The 20,477-nt window shown below is 45.4% G+C and overlaps 1 protein-coding gene across 2 annotated transcripts in view; it reads right to left on the bottom strand.

The window, feature by feature from the left end:
- The window catches only part of RTN4 (reticulon 4), a 232,787-nt gene that overhangs the window by 48,200 nt on the left and 164,110 nt on the right, over nucleotides 1-20,477 (bottom strand). For both annotated transcript variants that reach the window (XM_069234184.1, XM_069234185.1), the window contains exon 6: nucleotides 11,032-11,101. In XM_069234184.1, the coding sequence (XP_069090285.1) occupies nucleotides 11,032-11,101 (70 nt within the window). The remainder of the gene's footprint in view (nucleotides 1-11,031; nucleotides 11,102-20,477) is intronic.

Here is a 20,477-nt window from a genome sequence, read left to right as displayed (position 1 = left end):
TCTCTCTTTTTGCCACTATCTTACCTTTAAGGGGAACCCTTGGACTCTGTGCATACTATTCCTTACTTTGAAATAGTGCATACAGAGCCAACTTCCTACATTGGTGGATCAGCGGTGGGGTACAAGACTTTGCATTTGCTGGACTACTCAGCTAATACCTGATCACACGACAAATTCCAAAGATTGTCATTAGAAATTGATTTTTGCAATTTGAGCTCTTTTTCTAAATTCTTAAAAGTCCTGCTAGGGCCTTGTGTTAGTCCCTGTTTAGCATTTCTTTTAGAGTTTAAAAGTTTTGTGAAAGTTTGAATTAGAACCTAGAACTAGTTTTAGATTCTTAAAAAGTATTCCAACTTTTAGAAGCATAATGTCTAGTGCAGAGATGAATGTGGAGGAACTCAACCTCACACCTTACCTCCATCTTAAGATGAGGGAGCTAAGGTCACTCTGCAAAATAAAGAAAATCACAATGGGCTCCAGACCTTCCAAACTACAGCTCCAGGAGCTTTTGGCAGAGTTTGAAAAAGCCAACCCCTCGGAGGATGGCAACACAAGGATGAAGATAGTGACTTGGAGGAGAATTCCCCCCCTCCAGTCCTACTTGGGGAGAACAGGGCCACTCAAGCCCTGTCTCCAAATATACTAGTCAGAGATGCTGTTTCCATCACAGGAGGGACCAGCACCTCCGAAATCACTGAGGATAACTCCAGTGAAGAGGACATCCAGTTAGCCAGGATGGCCAAAAGATTGGCTTTGGAAAGACAGATCCTAGCCATAGAAAGGGAAAGACAAGAGATGGGCCTAGGTCCCATCAATGGTGGCAGCAACATAAATAGGGTCAGAGATTCTCCTGACATGTTGAAAATCCCTAAAGGGATTGTAACTAAATATGAAGATGGTGATGACATCACCAAATGGTTCACAGCTTTTGAGAGGGCTTTTGTAACCAGAAAAGTTAACAGATCTCACTGGGGTGCTCTCCTTTGGGAAATGTTCACTGGAAAGTGTAGGGATAGACTCCTCACACCCTCTGGAAAAGATGCAGAATCTTATGACCTCATGAAGGGAACCCTGATTGAGGGCTTTGGATTCTCCACTGAGGAGTATAGGATTAGATTCAGGGGGGCTCAAAAAACCTCGAGCCAGACCTGGGTTGATTTTGTGGACTACTCAGTGAAAACACTGGATGGTTGGATTCAAGGCAGTGGTGTTAATAATTATGATGGGCTGTACAATTTATTTGTGAAAGAACACCTGTTAAGTAATTGTTCAAATGATAAACTGCATCAGCATCTGTTAGACCTAGGAACAATTTCTCCCCAAGAATTGGGAAAGAAGGCGGACCATTGGGTCAAGACTAGGGTGACCAAGACTTCCACAGGGGGTGACCAAAAGAAAGGGGTCACAAAGCCTCCCCAGGGGAAAGGTGTTGAGACATCCAAAAACAAAAATAGTAAAGAGTCTTCTTCAGGCCCCCAAAAACCTGCACAGGAGGGTGGGCCCAGAGCCTCTTCACAAAACAATTTTGGGTACAAGGGTAAAAACCTTGATCCCAAAAAGGCCTGGTGTCGTAGCTGTAATCAGCCTGGACACCAAACTGGAGACAAGGCCTGTCCCAAGAAAAGTACCACTTCTAACTCCACTCCAGCTAACACTGGAATGGCTAGTCTCCAAGTGGGATCAACAGTGTGCCCAGAGCAAATCAGATGTCACACTGAAGCTACATTAGTCTCTGAGGGTGGGGTGGATTCAGCCACACTGGCTGCCTGGCCTCCTAATATGCAAAAATACAGGCAGCAGCTCTTAATTAATGGGACAAGTGTAGAAGGCCTGAGGGATACAGGTGCCAGTGTCATCATGCTGACAGAGAAACTGGTTTCCCCTGGTCAATACCTGGCTGGACAAACTTATCCAGTCACCAATGCTGACAATCAAACTAAAGTACATCCCATGGCTATGGTAACTTTAGAGTGGGGAGGGGTCAATGGCCTGAAACAGGTGGTGGTCTCCTCAAATATCCCAGTAGACTGTTTGCTTGGAAATGACCTGGAGTCCTCAGCATGGGCTGAGGTAGAACTGAAAACCCATACAGCCATGCTGGGTATCCCTGAACTGGTGTGTGTCAAGACAAGGGCACAGTGCAAGGCTCAGGGTGAAAAAGTAGAGCTGGAGTCTGGAAAAAGGGCCCAGCCTACCAAGAGGAAAGGAAAGACAACTGGGAAACCAGCTGCAACAACAACAAAAAGAGAACCTCTCTTCTCAGGAAGAAGTTCTGCCCTCTGAGGGAACTGAGCCTATGGAGTTAGAACCTTATCAGGTTGAGCTCTTAGGCCCAGGGGGACCCTCAAGGGAGCAGTTGTGTAAGGGGCAAGAAACCTGTCCCTCTCTTGAAGGCCTTAGGCAGCAAGCTGCTGAAGAATCCAATGGCAAGAAAACTGGAACACATAGTGTACAGGAGCCCATCTTCCCAATAGACCCTGGAGGCAAGAGATCCCAAACATGGTGCCACTGGGAGAGTGGTAGTGCCTCAGGAGTTCAGAGAGTTCATACTGACCTTAGCCCATGATATTCCCCTTGCTAGGCATTTGGGACAAACCAAGACGTGGGAGAGATTAGTCAACTTCTATTGGCCCAACATGTCCCAGAAAGTTAAGGAGTTTTGTGTCTCCTGTACCACCTGTCAAGCCAGTGGTAAGACAGGTGGACATTCAAAGGCCCCCTCATTCCACTTCCAGTGGTGGGGGTCCCCTTTGAAAGAGTGGGTGTGGACATAGTGGGTCCACTTGAACCTCCCACAGCCTCAGGAAATATGTACATACTAGTAGTAGTGAATCATGCTACTAGGTATCCTGAAGCTATTCCCCTTAGGTCGACTACTACCCCTGCAGTAGCCAAGGCCCTCATTGGTATCTTTACCAGAGTGGGCTTCCCTAAGGAGGTGGTGTCTGACAGAGGTACCAACTTCATGTCAGCATACCTGAAACACATGTGGAATGAGTGTGGAGTGACTTATAAATTCACTACACCCGATCATCCACAAACTAATGGCTTTGTTGAGAGATTCAACAAGACATTAAAAGGCATGATCATGGGGTTCCCAGAAAAACTCAAAAGGAGATGGGATGTCCTCTTGCCATGTCTGCTTTTCGCTTACAGAGAGGTGCCTCAGAAGGGAGTAGGGTTCTCACCCTTTGAACTTCTGTTTGGCCACCCTGTAAGGGGACCACTAGCTCTTGTGAAAGAAGGCTGGGAGAGACCTCTTCATGAGCCTAAACAAGACATAGTGGACTATGTACTTGGCCTTCGCTCAAGGATGGCAGAGTACATGGAAAAGGCAAGTAAAAACCTCGAGGCCAGCCAACAGCTCCAGAAGTTTTGGTATGACCAAAAGGCTGCACTGGATGAATTTCAACCAGGGCAGAAAGTCTGGGTTCTGGAGCCTGTGGCTCCCAGGGGACTCCAGGACAGATGGAGTGGCCCTTACCCAGTGCTAGAGAAGAGTCAGGTCACCTACCTGGTGGACCTGGGCACTAGCAGGAGCCCCAAGAGGGTGATCCATGTGAACCGCCTTAAGCTCTTCCATGACAGGGCTGATGTGAATCTGTTGATGGTAACAGATGAGGATCAGGAAGCTGAGAGTGAACCTCTCCCTGATCTCCTCTCATCAAACCCTAAAGATGGTTCAGTAGATGGAGTGATCTATTCAGACACCCTCTATGGCCAACAGCAATCTGACTGCAGGAAGGTCCTGCAACAGTTTGCTGAGCTCTTTTCCCTAACCCCTGGTCAGACACACCTATGTACCCATGATGTGGACACAGGAGACAGCATGCCTGTCAAAAACAAAATATTCAGACAGTCTGACCAAGTTAAGGAAAGCATCAAGGTGGAAGTCCACAAGATGCTGGAATTGGGAGTAATTGAGTACTCTGACAGCCCCTGGGCTAGCCCAGTGGTCTTAGTCCCCAAACCTCACACCAAAGATGGAAAGAGAGAGATGAGGTTTTGTGTGGACTACAGAGGACTTAATTCTGTCACCAAGACAGATGCCCATCCCATTCCTAGGGCTGATGAACTAATTGATAAATTAGGTGCTGCCAAATTCTTAAGTACCTTTGACTTAACAGCAGGGTATTGGCAAATCAAAATGGCACCTGGAGCAAAAGAAAAGACAGCATTCTCCACACCTGATGGGCATTATCAGTTTACTGTTATGCCCTTTGGTTTAAAGAATGCCCCTGCCACCTTTCAAAGGTTGGTGAATCAAGTCCTTGCTGGTTTGGAGTCCTTTAGTGCAGCTTATCTTTATGATATTGCTGTCTTTAGCTCCAGCTGGCAGGATCACCTGGTCCACCTGAAGAAGGTTTTGAAGGCTCTGCAATCAGCAGGCCTCTCTATCAAGGCATCCAAATGCCAGATAGGCCAGGGAACTGTGGTTTACTTGGGACACCTTGTAGGTGGAGGCCAAGTTCAGCCACTCCAGCCTAAGATCCAGACTATTCTGGACTGGGCAGCTCCAAAAACCCAGACTCAAGTCAGGGCATTCCTTGGCTTGACTGGGTATTACAGGAGGTTTGTGAAGGGATATGGATCCATAGTGACAGCCCTCACAGAGCTCCCCTCCAAGAAAATGCCCAAGAAGGTAAACTGGACTGTAGAATGCCAACAGGCCTTTGACACCCTGAAACAAGCAATGTGCACAGCACCAGTTCTAAAAGCTCCAGATTACTCCAAGCAGTTCATTGTGCAGACAGATGCCTATGAACATGGGATAGGGGCAGTTTTGTCCCAAACAAATGAAGATGGCCTTGACCAGCCTGTTGCTTTCATTAGCAGGAGGTTACTCCCCAGGGAGCAGCGTTGGAGTGCCATCGAGAGGGAGGCCTTTGCTGTGGTTTGGTCCCTGAAGAAGCTGAGACCATACCTCTTTGGTACTCACTTTGTAGTTCAAACTGACCACAGACCTCTCAGATGGCTGATGCAAATGAAAGGTGAAAATCCAAAACTGTTGAGGTGGTCCATTTCCCTACAGGGAATGGACTTTATAGTGGAACAAAGACCTGGGACTGCCCATGCCAATGCAGATGGCCTTTCCAGGTTCTTCCACTTAGAAAATGAAGACTCTCTTGGGAAAGGTTAGTCTCATCCTCTTTCGTTTGTGTGTGGGGGAGGGGGGGTTGTGTAAGGAAATGCCTCCTTGGCATGGTTACCCCCTGACTTTTTGCCTTTGCTGATGCTATGTTTTGAATTGAAAGTGTGCTGAGGCCTGCTAACCAGGCCCCAGCACCAGTGTTCTTTCCCTAACCTGTACTTTTGTTTTCACAATTGGCACACCCTGGCATCCAGGTAAGTCCCTTGTAACTGGTACCCCTGGTACCAAGGGCCCTGATGCCAGGGAAGGTCTCTAAGGGCTGCAGCATATCTTATGCCACCCTGGGGACCCCTCACTCAGCACAGACACACTGCTTGCCAGCTTGTGTGTGCTGGTGAGGACAAAACGAGTAAGTCGACATGGCACTCCCCTCAGGGTGCCATGCCAACCTCACACTGCCTATGCAGTATAGATAAGTCACCCCTCTAGCAGGCCTTACAGCCCTAAGGCAGGGTGCACTATACCATAGGTGAGGGCACCAGTGCATGAGCACTGTGCCCCTACAGTGTCTAAGCAAAACCTTAGACATTGTAAGTGCAGGGTAGCCATAAGAGTATATGGTCTGGGAGTCTGTCAAACACGGACTCCACAGCACCATAATGGCTACACTGAAAAATGGGAAGTTTGGTATCAAACTTCTCAGCACAATAAATGCACACTGATGCCAGTGTACATTTTATTGTAAAATACACCCCAGAGGGCACCTAAGCGGTGCCCCCTGAAACCTTAACCAACTACCAGTGTAGACTGACTGGTTTTAGCAGCCTGCCACACTCGAGACATGTTGCTGGCCACATGGGGAGAGTGCCTTTGTCACTCTGTGGCTAGTAACAAAGCCTGCACTGGGTGGAGATGCTATCACCTCCCCCAGGCAGGAGCTGTAACACCTGGCGGTGAGCCTCAAAGGCTCACCCCCTTTGTTCCAGCACCACAGGGCACTCCAGCTAGTGGAGTTGCCCGCCCCTTCCAGCCACGGCCCCACTTTTGGCGGCAAGGCCGGAGGAAATAATGAGAATAACAAGGAGGAGTCACTGGCCAGTCAGGACAGCCCCTAAGGTGTCCTGAGCTGAGGTGACTAACTTTTAGAAATCCTCCATCTTGCAGATGGAGCATTCCCCCAATAGGGATAGGAATGTGACCCCCTCCCCTTGGGAGGAGGCACAAAGAGGGTGTACCCACCCTCAGGGCTAGTAGCCATTGGCTACTAACCCCCCAGACCTAAACGCACCCTTAAATTTAGTATTTAAGGGCTCCCCTGAACCTAGGAACTCAGATCCTGCAACCTAAGAAGAAGAGGACTGCTGAGCTGAAAAACCCTGCAGAGAAGATGGAGACACCAACTGCCTTGGCCCCAGCTCTACCGGCCTGTCTCCCCCCTTCGGAAGAAAACTGCTCCAGCGACGCTTTCCCCAGGACCAGCAACCTCTGAATCCTCAGAGGACTGCCCTGCTCTAAAAGGACCAAGAAACTCCCGAGAACAGCGGCCCTGTTCACCCAAGACTGCAACTTTGTTTCTAAAGGGGCAACTTAAAGGCAACAGCGTTTCCCACCAGAAGCGTGAGACTTGCAACCCTGCACCCGGCGACCCCGACTCGACTGGTGGAGAAACAACACTTCAGGGAGGACCCTCCGGCGACTCAGAGACTGTGAGTAACCAGTTGTCCCCCCTGAGCCCCCACAGCGACGCCTGCTACCCCGAGGAGCCCCCCCCTTGCCTGCCTGCACCGCTGAAGAGACCCCTTGGTCTCCCATTGATTCCCATTACAAACCAGACGCTTGTTTGCACACTGCACCCGGCCGCCCCCGCGCTGCTGAGGGTGTACTTTCTGTGTGGACTTGTGTGTCCCCCGGTGCCCTACAAAAACCCCCTGGTCTGCCCTCTGAAGACGCGGGTACTTACCTGCTGGCAGACTGGAACCGGGGCACCCCCTTCTCCATTGAAGCCTATGTGTTTTGGCCACCACTTTGAACTCTGCACCTGACCGGCCCTGAGATGCTGGTGTGGTAACTTTGGGGTTGCTCTGAACCCCCAACGGTGGGCTACCTTGGACCCCAATTTGAACCCCGTAGGTGGTTTACTTACCTACAAAAACTAACAAATACTTACCTCCCCCAGGAACTGTTGAAAATTGCACTGTGTCTAGTTTTAAAATAGCTATATGTGTTTTATTTGAAAAGTATATATGCTATTGTGATTATTCAAAGTTCCTAAAGTACTTCCCTGCAATACCTTTCATGCAAAGTATTACATGTAGAATTTGAACCTGTGGTTCTTAAAATAAACTAAGAAAAGATATTTTTCTATACAAAAACCTATTGGCCTGGAATTGTCTTTGAGTGTGTGTTCCTCATTTATTGCCTGTGTGTATGTAGAACAAATGCTTAACACTACTCCTTTGATAAGCCTACTGCTCGACCACACTACCACAAAATAGAGCATTAGTATTATCTCTTTTTGCCACTATCTTACCTCTAAGAGGAACCCTTGGACTCTGTGCATACTATTCCTTACTTTGAAATAGTGCATACAGATCCAACTTCCTACAAGTGGGATGAACTGGATTGGAGTGGGATGAACTGGATTGGAGTGGTGTGGACTGGATTGGAGTGGGGTGGATTAATGTGGGGTGGGCTGTAATGGTTTGGAGTGGGATGGATGAAGGTGAACTGGAGGGAGAACTGAGGTGGATTAGAGTAGAGTGGGGTGGATTGGAGTAGAGTGTGATGAATTGGGGCAGAGTGGAATGGATTTGAGTGGGGTGTACTGGATTTGAGTGGGGTGGACTGGATTTGATTAGGTTGGGGTACTGTAGGGTTGGATTGGGTGGAATGCATTGAGGTGGGGTAGACTGAATTGGAGTAAGCTGAATTAAGTGGGGTGTACTAGAGTGGGGTGGACAGGAATGGAGTGAGGTGGAATGGATTGGAGTGGGATGGACAGGAGTGAGATGGGTGGGTTGGACCGGAGTGGGTTGGATTGTGGTGGATGGAGTGGGGTACATTGGACTGGGCTAGACTGTATTGGTGTGGATTGGCATGGGTTGGAGTGGGGTGGATTGGACTGGGGTGAGGTGAGGTGGGCTGGATTGAAGTAAGCGGTCTGGAGGAGGGCAGATTGGAGCAGGTTCTGATAAGGAGAGGGGCAGACTGTTTTGGATTGGAAGGGGGGTAGAATGGAGTGGGGCACAGTGTTCCAGACCGGAGTGGGGCACAGTGTTCCAGACCGGAGTGGGGCACAGTGTTCCAGACCGGAGTGGGGCACAGTGTTCCAGACCGGAGTGGGGCACAGTGTTCCAGACCGGAGTGGGGCACAGTGTTCCAGACCGGAGTGGGGCACAGTGTTCCAGACCGGAGTGGGGCACAGTGTTCCAGACCGGAGTGGGGCACAGTGTTCCAGACCGGAGTGGGGCACAGTGTTCCAGACCGGAGTGGGGCACAGTGTTCCAGACCGGAGTGGGGCACAGTGTTCCAGACCGGAGTGGGGCACAGTGTTCCAGACCGGAGTGGGGCACAGTGTTCCAGACCGGAGTGGGGCACAGTGTTCCAGACCGGAGTGGGGCACAGTGTTCCAGACCGGAGTGGGGCACAGTGTTCCAGACCGGAGTGGGGCACAGTGTTCCAGACCGGAGTGGGGCACAGTGTTTCAGATTGGAGTAGATTGTTTTGGATTGGAATACGACCGGCTGTTTTAGATTGGAGTGTGGTAGATTATTTTGGATTGGAGTGGGGCAGAGTGCAGCGGGGCAGAGCAGATAGTTTTGGACTGGAGTGGGGCAGACTAGTGTGGGGCAGACTGGAGTGGGGCAGATTGTTTTGGATTGGAGCGGGCAGATTTTGGATCGCAGTGGGTCAGATTGGTGTGGGGAGTATTGGACTGGGGCAGATTATTTAGGGATGGAGTGGTGCAGTGTGTTTAGGATTGGAGTAGGGCACATTGATTTGGACTGGAGGTGACTGGAGTGGGTTAGAATGTTTTGGATTGGAGTGGGACAGGTTGGACTGGGGCAGATTGTTTAGAACTGGAGTAGATTGTTTTAAATTGAGGTGCGGCAAATTGTTTTGAATTGTTAGATTGGAGTGGGGTGGGTTGGGAGGACTACAGAGTGGTAGATTGGGATGGAGTGAGGTGGATTGGATTGGGCCGGAGCATGGTAGATTGGACAGAGTGGGACTGACTGGAGTGGGGCGGATTGTTTTGTACTGGAGTGGGGCTGGTAGATTTGGGTTGAAGTGGGACAGATTGTTTTGGATTGGACTGAGTCGGGTGTATTGGGGTGTACTGCATCACTTAAAAAATTATGCATACGAAAATTACACATAAGAAAAAAAAATGTAGCTTTACAATCGTTAGAACAGCTCCCTTGAGCAAAAACAAATCAAAACATGAGTGCAAAGTGGAAAAAAAACAAAAAGAAGTCTTGGCAAAATAAAACAAAAAGAAAAAAGTAAAAAAATAAAACTTTGCAATTTTGTTTGTCTTGATGAGCACATTTTTGAGAGCCACTCGCCTTCCTTTTGGAAGCACGAGAAATTAAAAAGAACAAAATAGTACCTCAATCATGTCAGAAGCAGCGGACGGGCACTGATCAAGCAGCATCAATCAGTACTTAGTGTCCCTGTGTCACAGACAGGAACGAAAATGACGAAATGCCAGCCTTCACCAATTATAAGGCTGTAAAGAAGAGTGCCACGCTATCCAACAAATGAGCAACTGGTGGGCTCCAAGCCCTTTTCTAACTACAACAGTGTCTCGCAAGCGCATGCTATCGCAAGCTCGACCCTAAAAGGCATTGACGTTTAAGAACTTTAGTATCTGGCGAAACAAAGGTCCAGGAGAATGGATCAAATCAGAATAAGTGCCAAGAAGCAACAGCATCAACAGATGGTTATTTGGCAAATCTGGCTTTCTACAGTCATAAATAAAAGTCCATATGGCTGCTATCCCAAACTAAAGTGAAAATCGATCTAATGCATCTTTTTCAGCTTCACCATCTCTGTGAGCAATGACTTCTAGAAAAGCCTTCTCCCCGATTAGAAGACCTACTTTTCACTGGCAGCAGAAGACTGTAACCTCCAAACTAATAAGACCACCTTTTGAATCCATGCACAAATAAAATGTCATGGAAATTGTCTATGCTGAATCTCAGGTGACATCTCATGGCATGTTGGTCACAGCTTTGCACCTGGATTCGCATGTAGTATGTCATACGGTTATCAATTGCTACCAATTCTCTGCAGCTCTGTTCTGAATAGACCTTTTTATGTTTACATTACTGTTACCCCTGATGAAGGGATTTCCCGAAATACATTGGGTTTAGGTCATAACTGACGATTAGTGACACATTTTGAATTGTTAGTTTCTGCTGCTACGAGTCTGGAGCAGTACACTGCACGAAGTTTTGAATATCATCATCATTAGGTCTCCAGTAAAGCAACTGAAGCATTGAAGAACATCATTTTTGTTTTGTCTAACTGATCCACCAATGTTGATTTCTTATAGATTGATGTAGCCTGTGAGCTTAGAAGGCTGTGCACTCTGGGTCTGATTCACCATGCGGCCGCCAGCCATTGCAACTGTTTCACAAGAATGTACCATATTCTCACAGGGCTTAAAAAAAGGCATGGGGCACAGCGAAAGAAAAGAAGACTGCAGAGTTTTTAATCCTATGCTGTGGTACCCTCAGTATCAATCACAGTTTTAGATATTTGTTTTAAGCAATAGCCTTTACTACAACTGTTGATTCAGTGAAATAAAGCAAAACTTTGCAATTCAGCTGTAACTATCAGTAGGAAAGTGATATATTTTCTGAGATCAGCATTTCATCCCAATTAATAAAGTACACCAATTTTTAATTCATGCCTAGCAGCATGCGACTTACCCAAAATCAGTAGTGTCAGACCATTGAACAAGGCACCAACATATGTGAACACCCACATCAACACTGCAAACTAAAAAAAAAAAAAAAAGCTTCCGTCAGCAAACAGTTGTATCCATATTCAAAGTAAAAGACTCGGTACAATTTAAGGAGACGATATCTTTAATAATGTCACCCATGCAAATATCTTCTTTCAATAAATATACAAGTATTTCGTTGCAGCCCATAAATTACACATTTCTGCCAACACCTGGGGATTTAAATCTGTAAAAATAAGGAAAACAAAAGAAATATGCAGCAAAGCAGCTCACCTGGTGAATAAAATTACAAAGCGCTAACAGTACAACAGGTTCAACCCAACTTAGCTCCCTTGACACGGAGGTTTGATTGACAGCATAATTTCATGCAATGATGCTTGCCAGATGCCAGAGAGATACGTCAGCACAGCGATGCAACAGGAGCATTTTTGAGAGTCGAGGATCTCATTAAAGCCAAAAATGTACTCTTGCTTAATCTGACATGAAGATGAAATAAACAGGTGAGGAGGTATTGCAGGGATCGACTACTAGCATGAGGGACTCTGCTAAACAATTCTGAGGGCTCTGGAGTAGGTGAAGCTTGTGCTACTTCAACAGAAGCTCGGCGTGGACATCTAATTACCCCCACCCAATTCCATACTGTAGAGCGCAAAGATCTGCCTTGGTTTTGTAGACTCCTCTCTTTATTTGACTAATTCCCAATGGAGGGAACTAGAAGATAGGATGAATGTGCCCCAGTCACGAGCACTAGAGCCAAGTCTTGCTTTTGACTTTAAGACTTGGGCCTTCTTCAAAGGGCCAACAGTGAGCAGCTCAAAAACAGCACTGTAATAACCCACTTTTGGAAAAGGTTAAGTCTTAAGTACCTGGTCAGGCCTAAAGTTGCCAGAGCTAATGATAGCAGGCATATGTGCTATATAAGAGGGAGGGAAGAGTTTCAAACTAACATACAGATTTCATCTGTAGCCAATAAGAGGTATGTGCCACAGAGGGGTTTTTGTATTAAGCCCTCTCTGTCACTCCTTGAACGTCTTCTACGAAGGTGGGTTGTTACGGCAGACATGCCTTAGCTGAAGTGGTACCTACCCATGCACATTAAAGAATGAGGTTAGAGCAGAGGGAGAACCCTGCCCAGCCCAGAACCCTGCTGCATTTCCCTCTTATCTCCCCTGCATGCCTAAAACATGTCTGCTCCCAGAAATACTCACATTTCATTACGAGAAAGCAAATTATTAGATGAAGAATATTCTCGGACTTTGCATATCGATCCCTTTCCACTATCTATTCTTTTCCTCTGCCTTTTCGGTTTCAAACAAAATTATCTTTCATGAAAGGAAAAGATGAGTGCTGGTAATCTTGTGGGATCAACAGGCTGCATTCGCTCAGAATCGAGGTGAGGTAGTAATGGGTGAAGTCTTTATGAAGCAAGATGCTCTTTCCACAAAGATTTTTTGGATTATTATATTTTAATAACAAGGAAAAATGTTATTACAATATAAATGTACAACACACTGGAAGATCACATCATTTGTAGAAAAATGTATTATGGGTAACTTGTACTGCACAAAAATGTCAGTACTATTCCAAAAGGAATGTGGTGTGGAGGTTCATACTCAATTGCAGTGTCTCCATCTAGTAGTGCCAAACAACCAAGTTATTTACCTTGAGTAATGTTCTATCTGGTGGATACTCACCTTTTGAACATTCCCACATGCCATAATGGATATTGAATTTTTCACAGCTACTGTTCCAGCACGCTGGTAGGTGGTGCCACCAGATTCTGCCCTGACCTAGCATTGCCAGGGAAAGCAACAGAAATCTACATTTAGCCATCGCATATAGGCACCTATGTAGGTCACATCTGACATGAGACCTAATTAGAACCATAGGAGTCCACTCCAATGAATGGAGAGGAGGAAGGTTGGTAAGGAATTTGTGGTTAGAGTATCCACCAGAAAGAGCATTACCGAAGGTAAGGAACTTGTGCAGTTTGGTGGAAGCTCCAATCTGCACCTTTAGAACAGATTCCAAAGTACAACCTCCGAAAAGGTGGATGGACTGATGAGTGCACTTATGTCAAGAGGTCTTGCAGAACCGAGCGGGAAAAAATGTCCCCTTGCTGAGGACTTGACTTAAGGCAGTCATGTTTGGTGAATTTATGCAGCGATGCCCAAGTAGCAGCCTAGCAGATGCCCAGTCCTGGACAACCCCTCACCTATGCTGCGACTGCCTTTGCTTTGGTGTAATGAGCTTGTAGGTAGAATTTAGGCACACGTCTGCAGCATCAATTTGTCAGAGAAGAATGTGGTATGGGGGTTTCACTGATGGTACCTGCAGGTCACTGATAACGGCGCATAGAATTAATTGCTATAAGGAACACAATTTTTCTAGCTAGCAGTCACAATAAACATCTGTGTATCGGCTTGAAAGGCATGAACATCAGGAAAATAAGCCGATTAAGGTCTGACTGAGGCATAATGAAGATTGTTGGTGTACACATGTACACAAGTCCTTTTAGAAAGTTCATCACAACTGGTGGCTTGAATACTGAAGATAGATTAGGAAAACATGGAGAGGTTGAAAAGGCCAACTTAAAACCTTTAAATGTGCCTTCTTGGGCCACATATGGCACAAACAACAAAACATCAGATAACTTGGTCTGAAAAGGATCAAATTGACGGTCCCAGCACCAGCCTAGCAGATCAATCCTCTCATATCAAGTTGAAGGTTGTTTAGATTCAGGTGCTGGACTCTGCCCTGTTGCTGAGACAGGAGGCCCTTCCTGAAGAGGTTGCCAGATCAGAGGACAAATGCTCAGGCACACAGATCAGGGAACCATACTCTCCTGGCCCGAGAAGGAGCCAACAAGATAATCTGAAGCTGTTTTTTCCTGATCTTCTTCTGAACTCTGGGCAGTAGTGGGAAGTACAGGAGACCTGTGCGCCACAGCAAACAGAATGTATCTCCAGGGATCCTCCAAGTGGAACCACCAGAGCGCAGTAATCTTGACACTGTGCATACTCTGAGGTGGCAAAAACATCAAACCAAAGCCCACCTACTGGACAATGATGCCATGAACATTCTGAGGATAGTGATGCTATTCGTGGTCCATTAGCTGATGTCTGCTCAGCTTGTGCACCCTGGTGTTCAGTGAGGCTGGCAAAAAATGACTAGTAGAAAGGTGTCTACTTGCCACAACTCAAAGTCTGTCTCCTTTGATATGTGGATGCTGTCCAAATGAATTTGGATGTTCATCCCCCTGGGGGTAGCTGTTCCATTGTGAGGTTTGCATGTGCCCCCTCCTCCTCTCCACGAATCAAAGGCAGACCTCTTGTGGGACTGCAGGACAGGAACATGAAAGTACACATCCCGCAAGTCAAAGGACAGAATTGAACCAGCAAATGGAGGGCAGAAATACTCAAGATGTTTGTATTTGTCGTTTTCAAGGGGGTGTTCAGATGCCAAAAATCTATAACAGATCTGAGTTTCATCTCTTTGGGCACACTCATACGGTCCCTGGTGGAGGTGTGGTATTAAGGGATACAAACTCATTGTGATACTTTCACTTTCGTCAGGGGTTACAGACTTGAAGACTGAATATGTATGTAGTTTTATAGAGAGCAAAACAATTATTAAAATAAAATAAACAAGTCTTCCACTCTTCTCTGGTTCAGTGGGGCCTCTTTAGTTTTTCAGGTAGGTGTGGAAACTTACCTTTCCGCCCCATGGGAAGCCCAAACAGACTAACAGGCAAGTCTGCATGTGGGTGAGAAAAAGTTCAACAGTAATGAGGGAAAAATAACTTTTTTTTCTCTTTATCTTTACATTACGTTCTTTTATACTTTGTCGTGTTGCCCCAGTTTTCTTATATTTTTCCACTTACCTTCCTGCTCTTAAAAACCCCAAAGCAATAATCCCAGTCGTAAGTGGTTAGTATAGTGAGGGTGAGGTGAAAACTGCTTTCTTGGGTGGCCCTCTTTTGTAGTGGTCTCTCTGGGGTCTCCTATTTAAAGTTCAAAACCTCTCCTGTGTGCATGTCAAGTGCATGCAGAGTATGCTTGTAGTAGACTTTGTGAGAGCAAGTATTAAAGCTAGGAGGATACATTTTGGATGCCAAAGGTTTAGTAAGGCACTAAGTGGAGGATGAGGACAGCTTTCCCCACACAGTGGACGTGCATCCACTGCTATCCTCTGGTTGAAGGATGAAGATCCAAACATCGAGGTAAGGAGGATGTAGACTGGGCTACCTTTAGAAATGACATGAAGACTTTGTTAGCAAAGGGCCACTGATTCGTTTTTCCTGAACACTGCCATTTGGGTGAAGGGTGGGACTGTAGTCCGTATTGTTCCTTTGTCTGTCCCAGATTACTGCTCTACAGAGGCTCACTGCCAGGTGCAGAAAACTCACACTTCATTGTGCTCATGTGGTGAGTGCCCCTGCTTGGAGATAGTACCAGTGCTATATGATGAGAGAACAATCACTTTACACAAAGGCCGTATCTGAGAACTGCTTAAGATGGTCACTTGAAAAGAGAACCACACAAACATTCTTGAGTTTGAAACCGTAGACACACATTCAGTCTAGAAAGTGTGTACAAAAGTGGGATCCAAACTATTACACTAAAACCCAAGTTATTCTTGATTAAGAGAGGTAGTACTCCACAGCATATTTGCAGTGTGTATAACCAGGACTGATGTCTGACAGCCACTCTCCCAGAGGTGAGGGCACATCAACTAAAGTCTGAACTTCCTGCTGGAGGTGCTGAGGTTTTGCCTAGTGGTTAGAACCCTTCACACCTGCTAAGAGAAGGAAGGAATGTGTCTGGCTCTGCAGGAGGAATGATTATCAAGGAGAAGTCCAGCATGCTCCTGATGTATGGAGCATAAGAAAAAGTACATTGACACAGACAGATTCCAGGAGTGACCCATGTTAGGAGTGGGTCCATAGGCCTCTACTTGGTTCCTACCCAAGAACTTTCCCAATGGCTGTACTAAATCAAGCCAGGCTGTGTCTGCCTTCAGTCACTGAAGCCATGAACAGGACGGCTGATGCTAGAAAATCAAGACAACACATTGCCACTGTGTCTCTGATTGATCTGAGAGACCTGCAGTTGCACATCACCACTGTGAGCCTGTTCTGTGTGGGAGCTGCATTCACCCAGAGACATCAGAACCACAGAGAGGCTACAGCAAAGCCGGAAAGAGCAGGCTGCCAATCTCACCAACCAACTTTCAAGAAAAGCATGTAGCTATTGCCTGCAATTAGAGAAAAAGGACAAAGATAAGACTGAAAGAAAGTTCGAGGACTTGAAACTTTGTACCCAAAGTAAAGTACCCCGATGGGGAGGGCATACCAGAGAGGGATGGTGTAATGCTTTCTGAAAAACATAACCAGCAATACAACCCTATGATCACTTACCCTGACTGATTGTGCAGTATCCCGATCTGTTGTGAGATTAAAGGACTTACTTTTGTTAAGACAATTATGTTATGTGTCTGATTGTTGAATTCGCAGGGCTGGATCCCCACAGTATCTCCTTGAAAATCCTTCCAATGCCCGTCCTTGATACCCAGAGAGTCAACTGCCGAAAGAGTGGTCCTTGACTCAGCTTGCAGGCTCACAATAGAGGGGGACCACAGGACACCAGTGGCAAACTACCTCAACCATCAAGCCTAGAGCCTAGAAGCCCCCGGCTGCAAAATGGCCCCAAGCGCAGGGTCTTTTGAAACACACTCAAAATAAGCACTACACAAGCATTAGAACGGCAAACTGCATTCACACAACGATCAGGCACTCAGGAAGCAGCAATGCACATTTCACTTACATAGGCAGACTGCAATATGCAACCTTCCTATCGACCAACACTAACATTTGATACAGAAGGCACATGATTACTTTCTTTTTTCAGAAGCACACAACAAGCAGAGCAACAGTGCATGTGTCCTTCAAAGAGAGTAGGGACAACAGCACAGGCAGCCGCACTGTAAGCTTTACTCTCACAAAGTACAGGCAGAGCAGGGCAGCAGCAGTAGACTTCACCTAGACAGCCAATCGGTACCTTATTTGCAGCTGTAGCTATGTAAATTTACTCCATCCAAAGAAGAAGCAAAACAAATGCAGCAGGAAACCCAGTAATTCAGCAAGCTTAGAAAAAACAGAAAAGTTGCAGTGCAGGCATCCGTGGTGCAAACTTCCATTGCACACAAAGCGGGTACACTTATGGTGGCAGCAGTGCAAGGTCTCCCAATCTGGACATACACAAACCCATCTGTCAATCCACCACATCCACCCACTGGCTTTCCTCACACAGATAGTATACTCACAAGCAGCACAAGGTTAACTCAAATGTAGTGTAGGTTACAGCAGCTAAATCCAAACACACATACAGGGTATGGTGCAACTCCCCCTGCGTTCACTCCTCCAACACAAACACAAGGGCACACACACACAAGGGCATGCTCACACCAGCACAGACACAGCAGGTATTTGAGGAAGCATATAGGGCTTTCAAGTTTAAGCTATGGGACAAAAGGGGGCAGATTTATTGCACAGATACCTTCACATTGCCAGTACTTTTAATTCTTAGCACACAGTGACACCCACTGGTACAGGCAGGCTGAAGGCAGTGAAGGGGACAAGAGGATTGGTTTGATGAGTGGTGTGCAAAACAATGAGCTGGACTGGATAAGGACTTCACCTACAGGAAACAATGGCTCCTATTCTAACACTCTGGCAGCGCACAACACAAATATATATCACACCTAAACATGACTGTCTCTACAAGAAGGCCGGTGAAGTACAGGCAGGTCCAGGCAAGTAGCACCGACTAAAATGAACACCCCGGACTCCTGACTCAACGCAAGTTGAAAGAACTTCCTAGACCCTTCCTGCTAAGAGTAGTATGAAAAGAATGAACCATGTAGGGAGTGTGAGAGAGGAAGAGATCTTCATACCAGGGACAAGCAAATTGGTCCTAAGTAGGCCAACAGTGTAGACATTGTCCACATTAAAACCATATATGTACATTAATATTGGTCATTCCACATCTGAATTCATACATGTGTATTAAGATGGAGCTTATGCAACTGAAACAAAATCACTACCACGTCGTTTAGTGTTTTCCTGGCTTAGACTGTGCCAGGCTTTAACACCATTATTGTTAAAATGACTGCTCTATGATGGATGATGTGCATTCTGAGTTTATATTTCTCGCTTAACACTGCATGCAGCAAAATGTGCAGTTTATTTTGTATGCCATATTGTTCTCAAAGAACTTGCTGGAGGAAACCTTTTCCAACTTTCTTCTTGCTAATACACTATATTGTATTCATTCAGGATTGTTTTCTATTTTTAACTAGTTTGCTCGGACACCTCCGGATGAAATTGTGTCAGAAGGGGCTAATTAATATTCATGTAGTAAGTTATTGCTAAAATAGTAGGGTTATATGATGTTGAAGAAATAATTAAATCTGATTTCTAATAGAAATGTTCATACCATGCTGACTTTGCAGAATTGATCATTTCCTATGCTGGAAGGGCTATACAAGCCTTTGAATGTGGGGGCTAGTCAGGATTGCTTTTGGGTCTATACTATGTATGCGATCAGATGTCTTACTGATTTGCTGCACATTTGGGACTTAGTCTGTTTACTTGATTTCTAGTCATTATTGCATTATTTCTGTATTTGAGAGAGTCTTCATGGCAACTGACTTGTTTGAGTGATACAGCTGTACTGCTGCTGCATTTTCTATATTGCACTTTTATATTTCAATAAACCTTTGTTTTTTTTTCGCCTACATTTCTGATCTCAAACTCCCTTTCCTAGTCAGCCTTTGACTGTTTTTGAAATTATGTTTTGAATCTTGCCTCAAGGTAAACATTCGCTCATAGATATGGAGGTTAACACCATCCCAGGCCTCCTCAAATTTGGGGTATCACAATCATACAGATAATCCAAATAAAAGTGTCCCTACAACAGTCACGAATATAAACGGAATAGGTGTGCTACGCCTAAATTGGTGATGGCTGAAGTGGCCCAGCAAGGAAATTAGATGTAATTTGTTCCTTCTGTATTTAAAACTCACTCTTCTTGCAATTCCAATGTAATACTTTGACTGTTGTGGAACAAAACAATAAAGAACACCTCATAAAATAAGAAGTGCTGTGGGACAGTTTTTAAAGAAAATTATCTTCCAAACATTTGTAATTGCTACTGCAGAAATAGTAAATAATGTAAACATAAAAGCATACGATCCAAACATTTGCTTAAGGTTACATAGCTTGAACGGTGTGAAAATGAGGTCAACATTACAAATGATTGGGGTAATTTAGCAAGATGCAGCTTAGGTTTTAATGAAAGTAAGAACAGAGTCATTAGAAGTAAGTGGTAGAGTCTTGGTATTATAATCTGAAAACCTCAAGGTGGATAAACATCACAGAGGCCTCATTTGAATTAGTATGTCTTAAGACAGAAATTAGCTTCCAAACGAACACATGTTTAAACCACTATCCTTAACAAAAGAAACTCGAGGATTTAAACATGTATATGTTTAGCAAATGTATTTAAAGTCACCAAAGACAACAATCTGTGTTATACAGGAGGTATGCATTTTCCTCTGTCAACCAGCCCTAGATCTTAAAGTTGTGAAGTAAGAACTCAGGTGAAGGGAAATTTTAAGTGTAAAACTAGAAAACTTTTCTTTTGCACCGAAGTGAAAGTAAATGTGTGAGGTATGCCTGTCCACACACGTCTTAAGACAAGAAGTATAAATGAATGCAAAGGTGACAATAGTATTGAAGAAGTAAAATATACATGACATCATGTAGGGTCTGTGTCAATGAGGCACAACCTGGACAGAATGGATGGGCCGGGTGTTTGCATTTTGTTAATTAATCTTTAGGAGTTAGACAATAGACTAATGACTACATAAACTATGTCGCTCTCCAGGATTATTTGGACCCAAGCGTGCTGCGAAGAAGGAAGAATAAGTATATGTTTGAATTTTATCCAGTTCAGCATTATATACTTGAAAGAGGATCCATGTAATTGTTTTTCAATAGCTCTTCTGATTAGTACAAAATGTACTTAAGCAACGTCAATTTAGTTGCTTTAGAAATGAGATTTCTGCTCACAAGAGAAAGTTAAAAGCTGCATAGACTACTTTACTTAAACACTTAGAGACCAGTTGTACCTCTTGCAAAGGAGAGGGGATGGAGAAGTTTTAAAAACTCAAGAGAAATCCAGGCCTAAGAACACGTGGCAGATGCAATCCCAGGCAGTGCAGTGATTGAATCTGCTGGAAGTGGATCTGTAGTCCTGGAGCACTGGCGTTTTTACTTGTACCAGTGGGATGGGTGCCTACTAGCCGAGGAGGTCTTTTTACATGGGTCCTGGGTTAGTCTGCGGCTGC

The sequence above is a fragment of the Pleurodeles waltl genome, chromosome 5, assembly GCF_031143425.1.
Source record: "Pleurodeles waltl isolate 20211129_DDA chromosome 5, aPleWal1.hap1.20221129, whole genome shotgun sequence".
In the NCBI taxonomy this organism is placed as follows: Eukaryota; Metazoa; Chordata; class Amphibia; order Caudata; family Salamandridae; genus Pleurodeles; species Pleurodeles waltl.
Note: the sequence above shows the minus strand (reverse complement) of the source record. Positions and strands in the feature narration are given on the sequence as shown.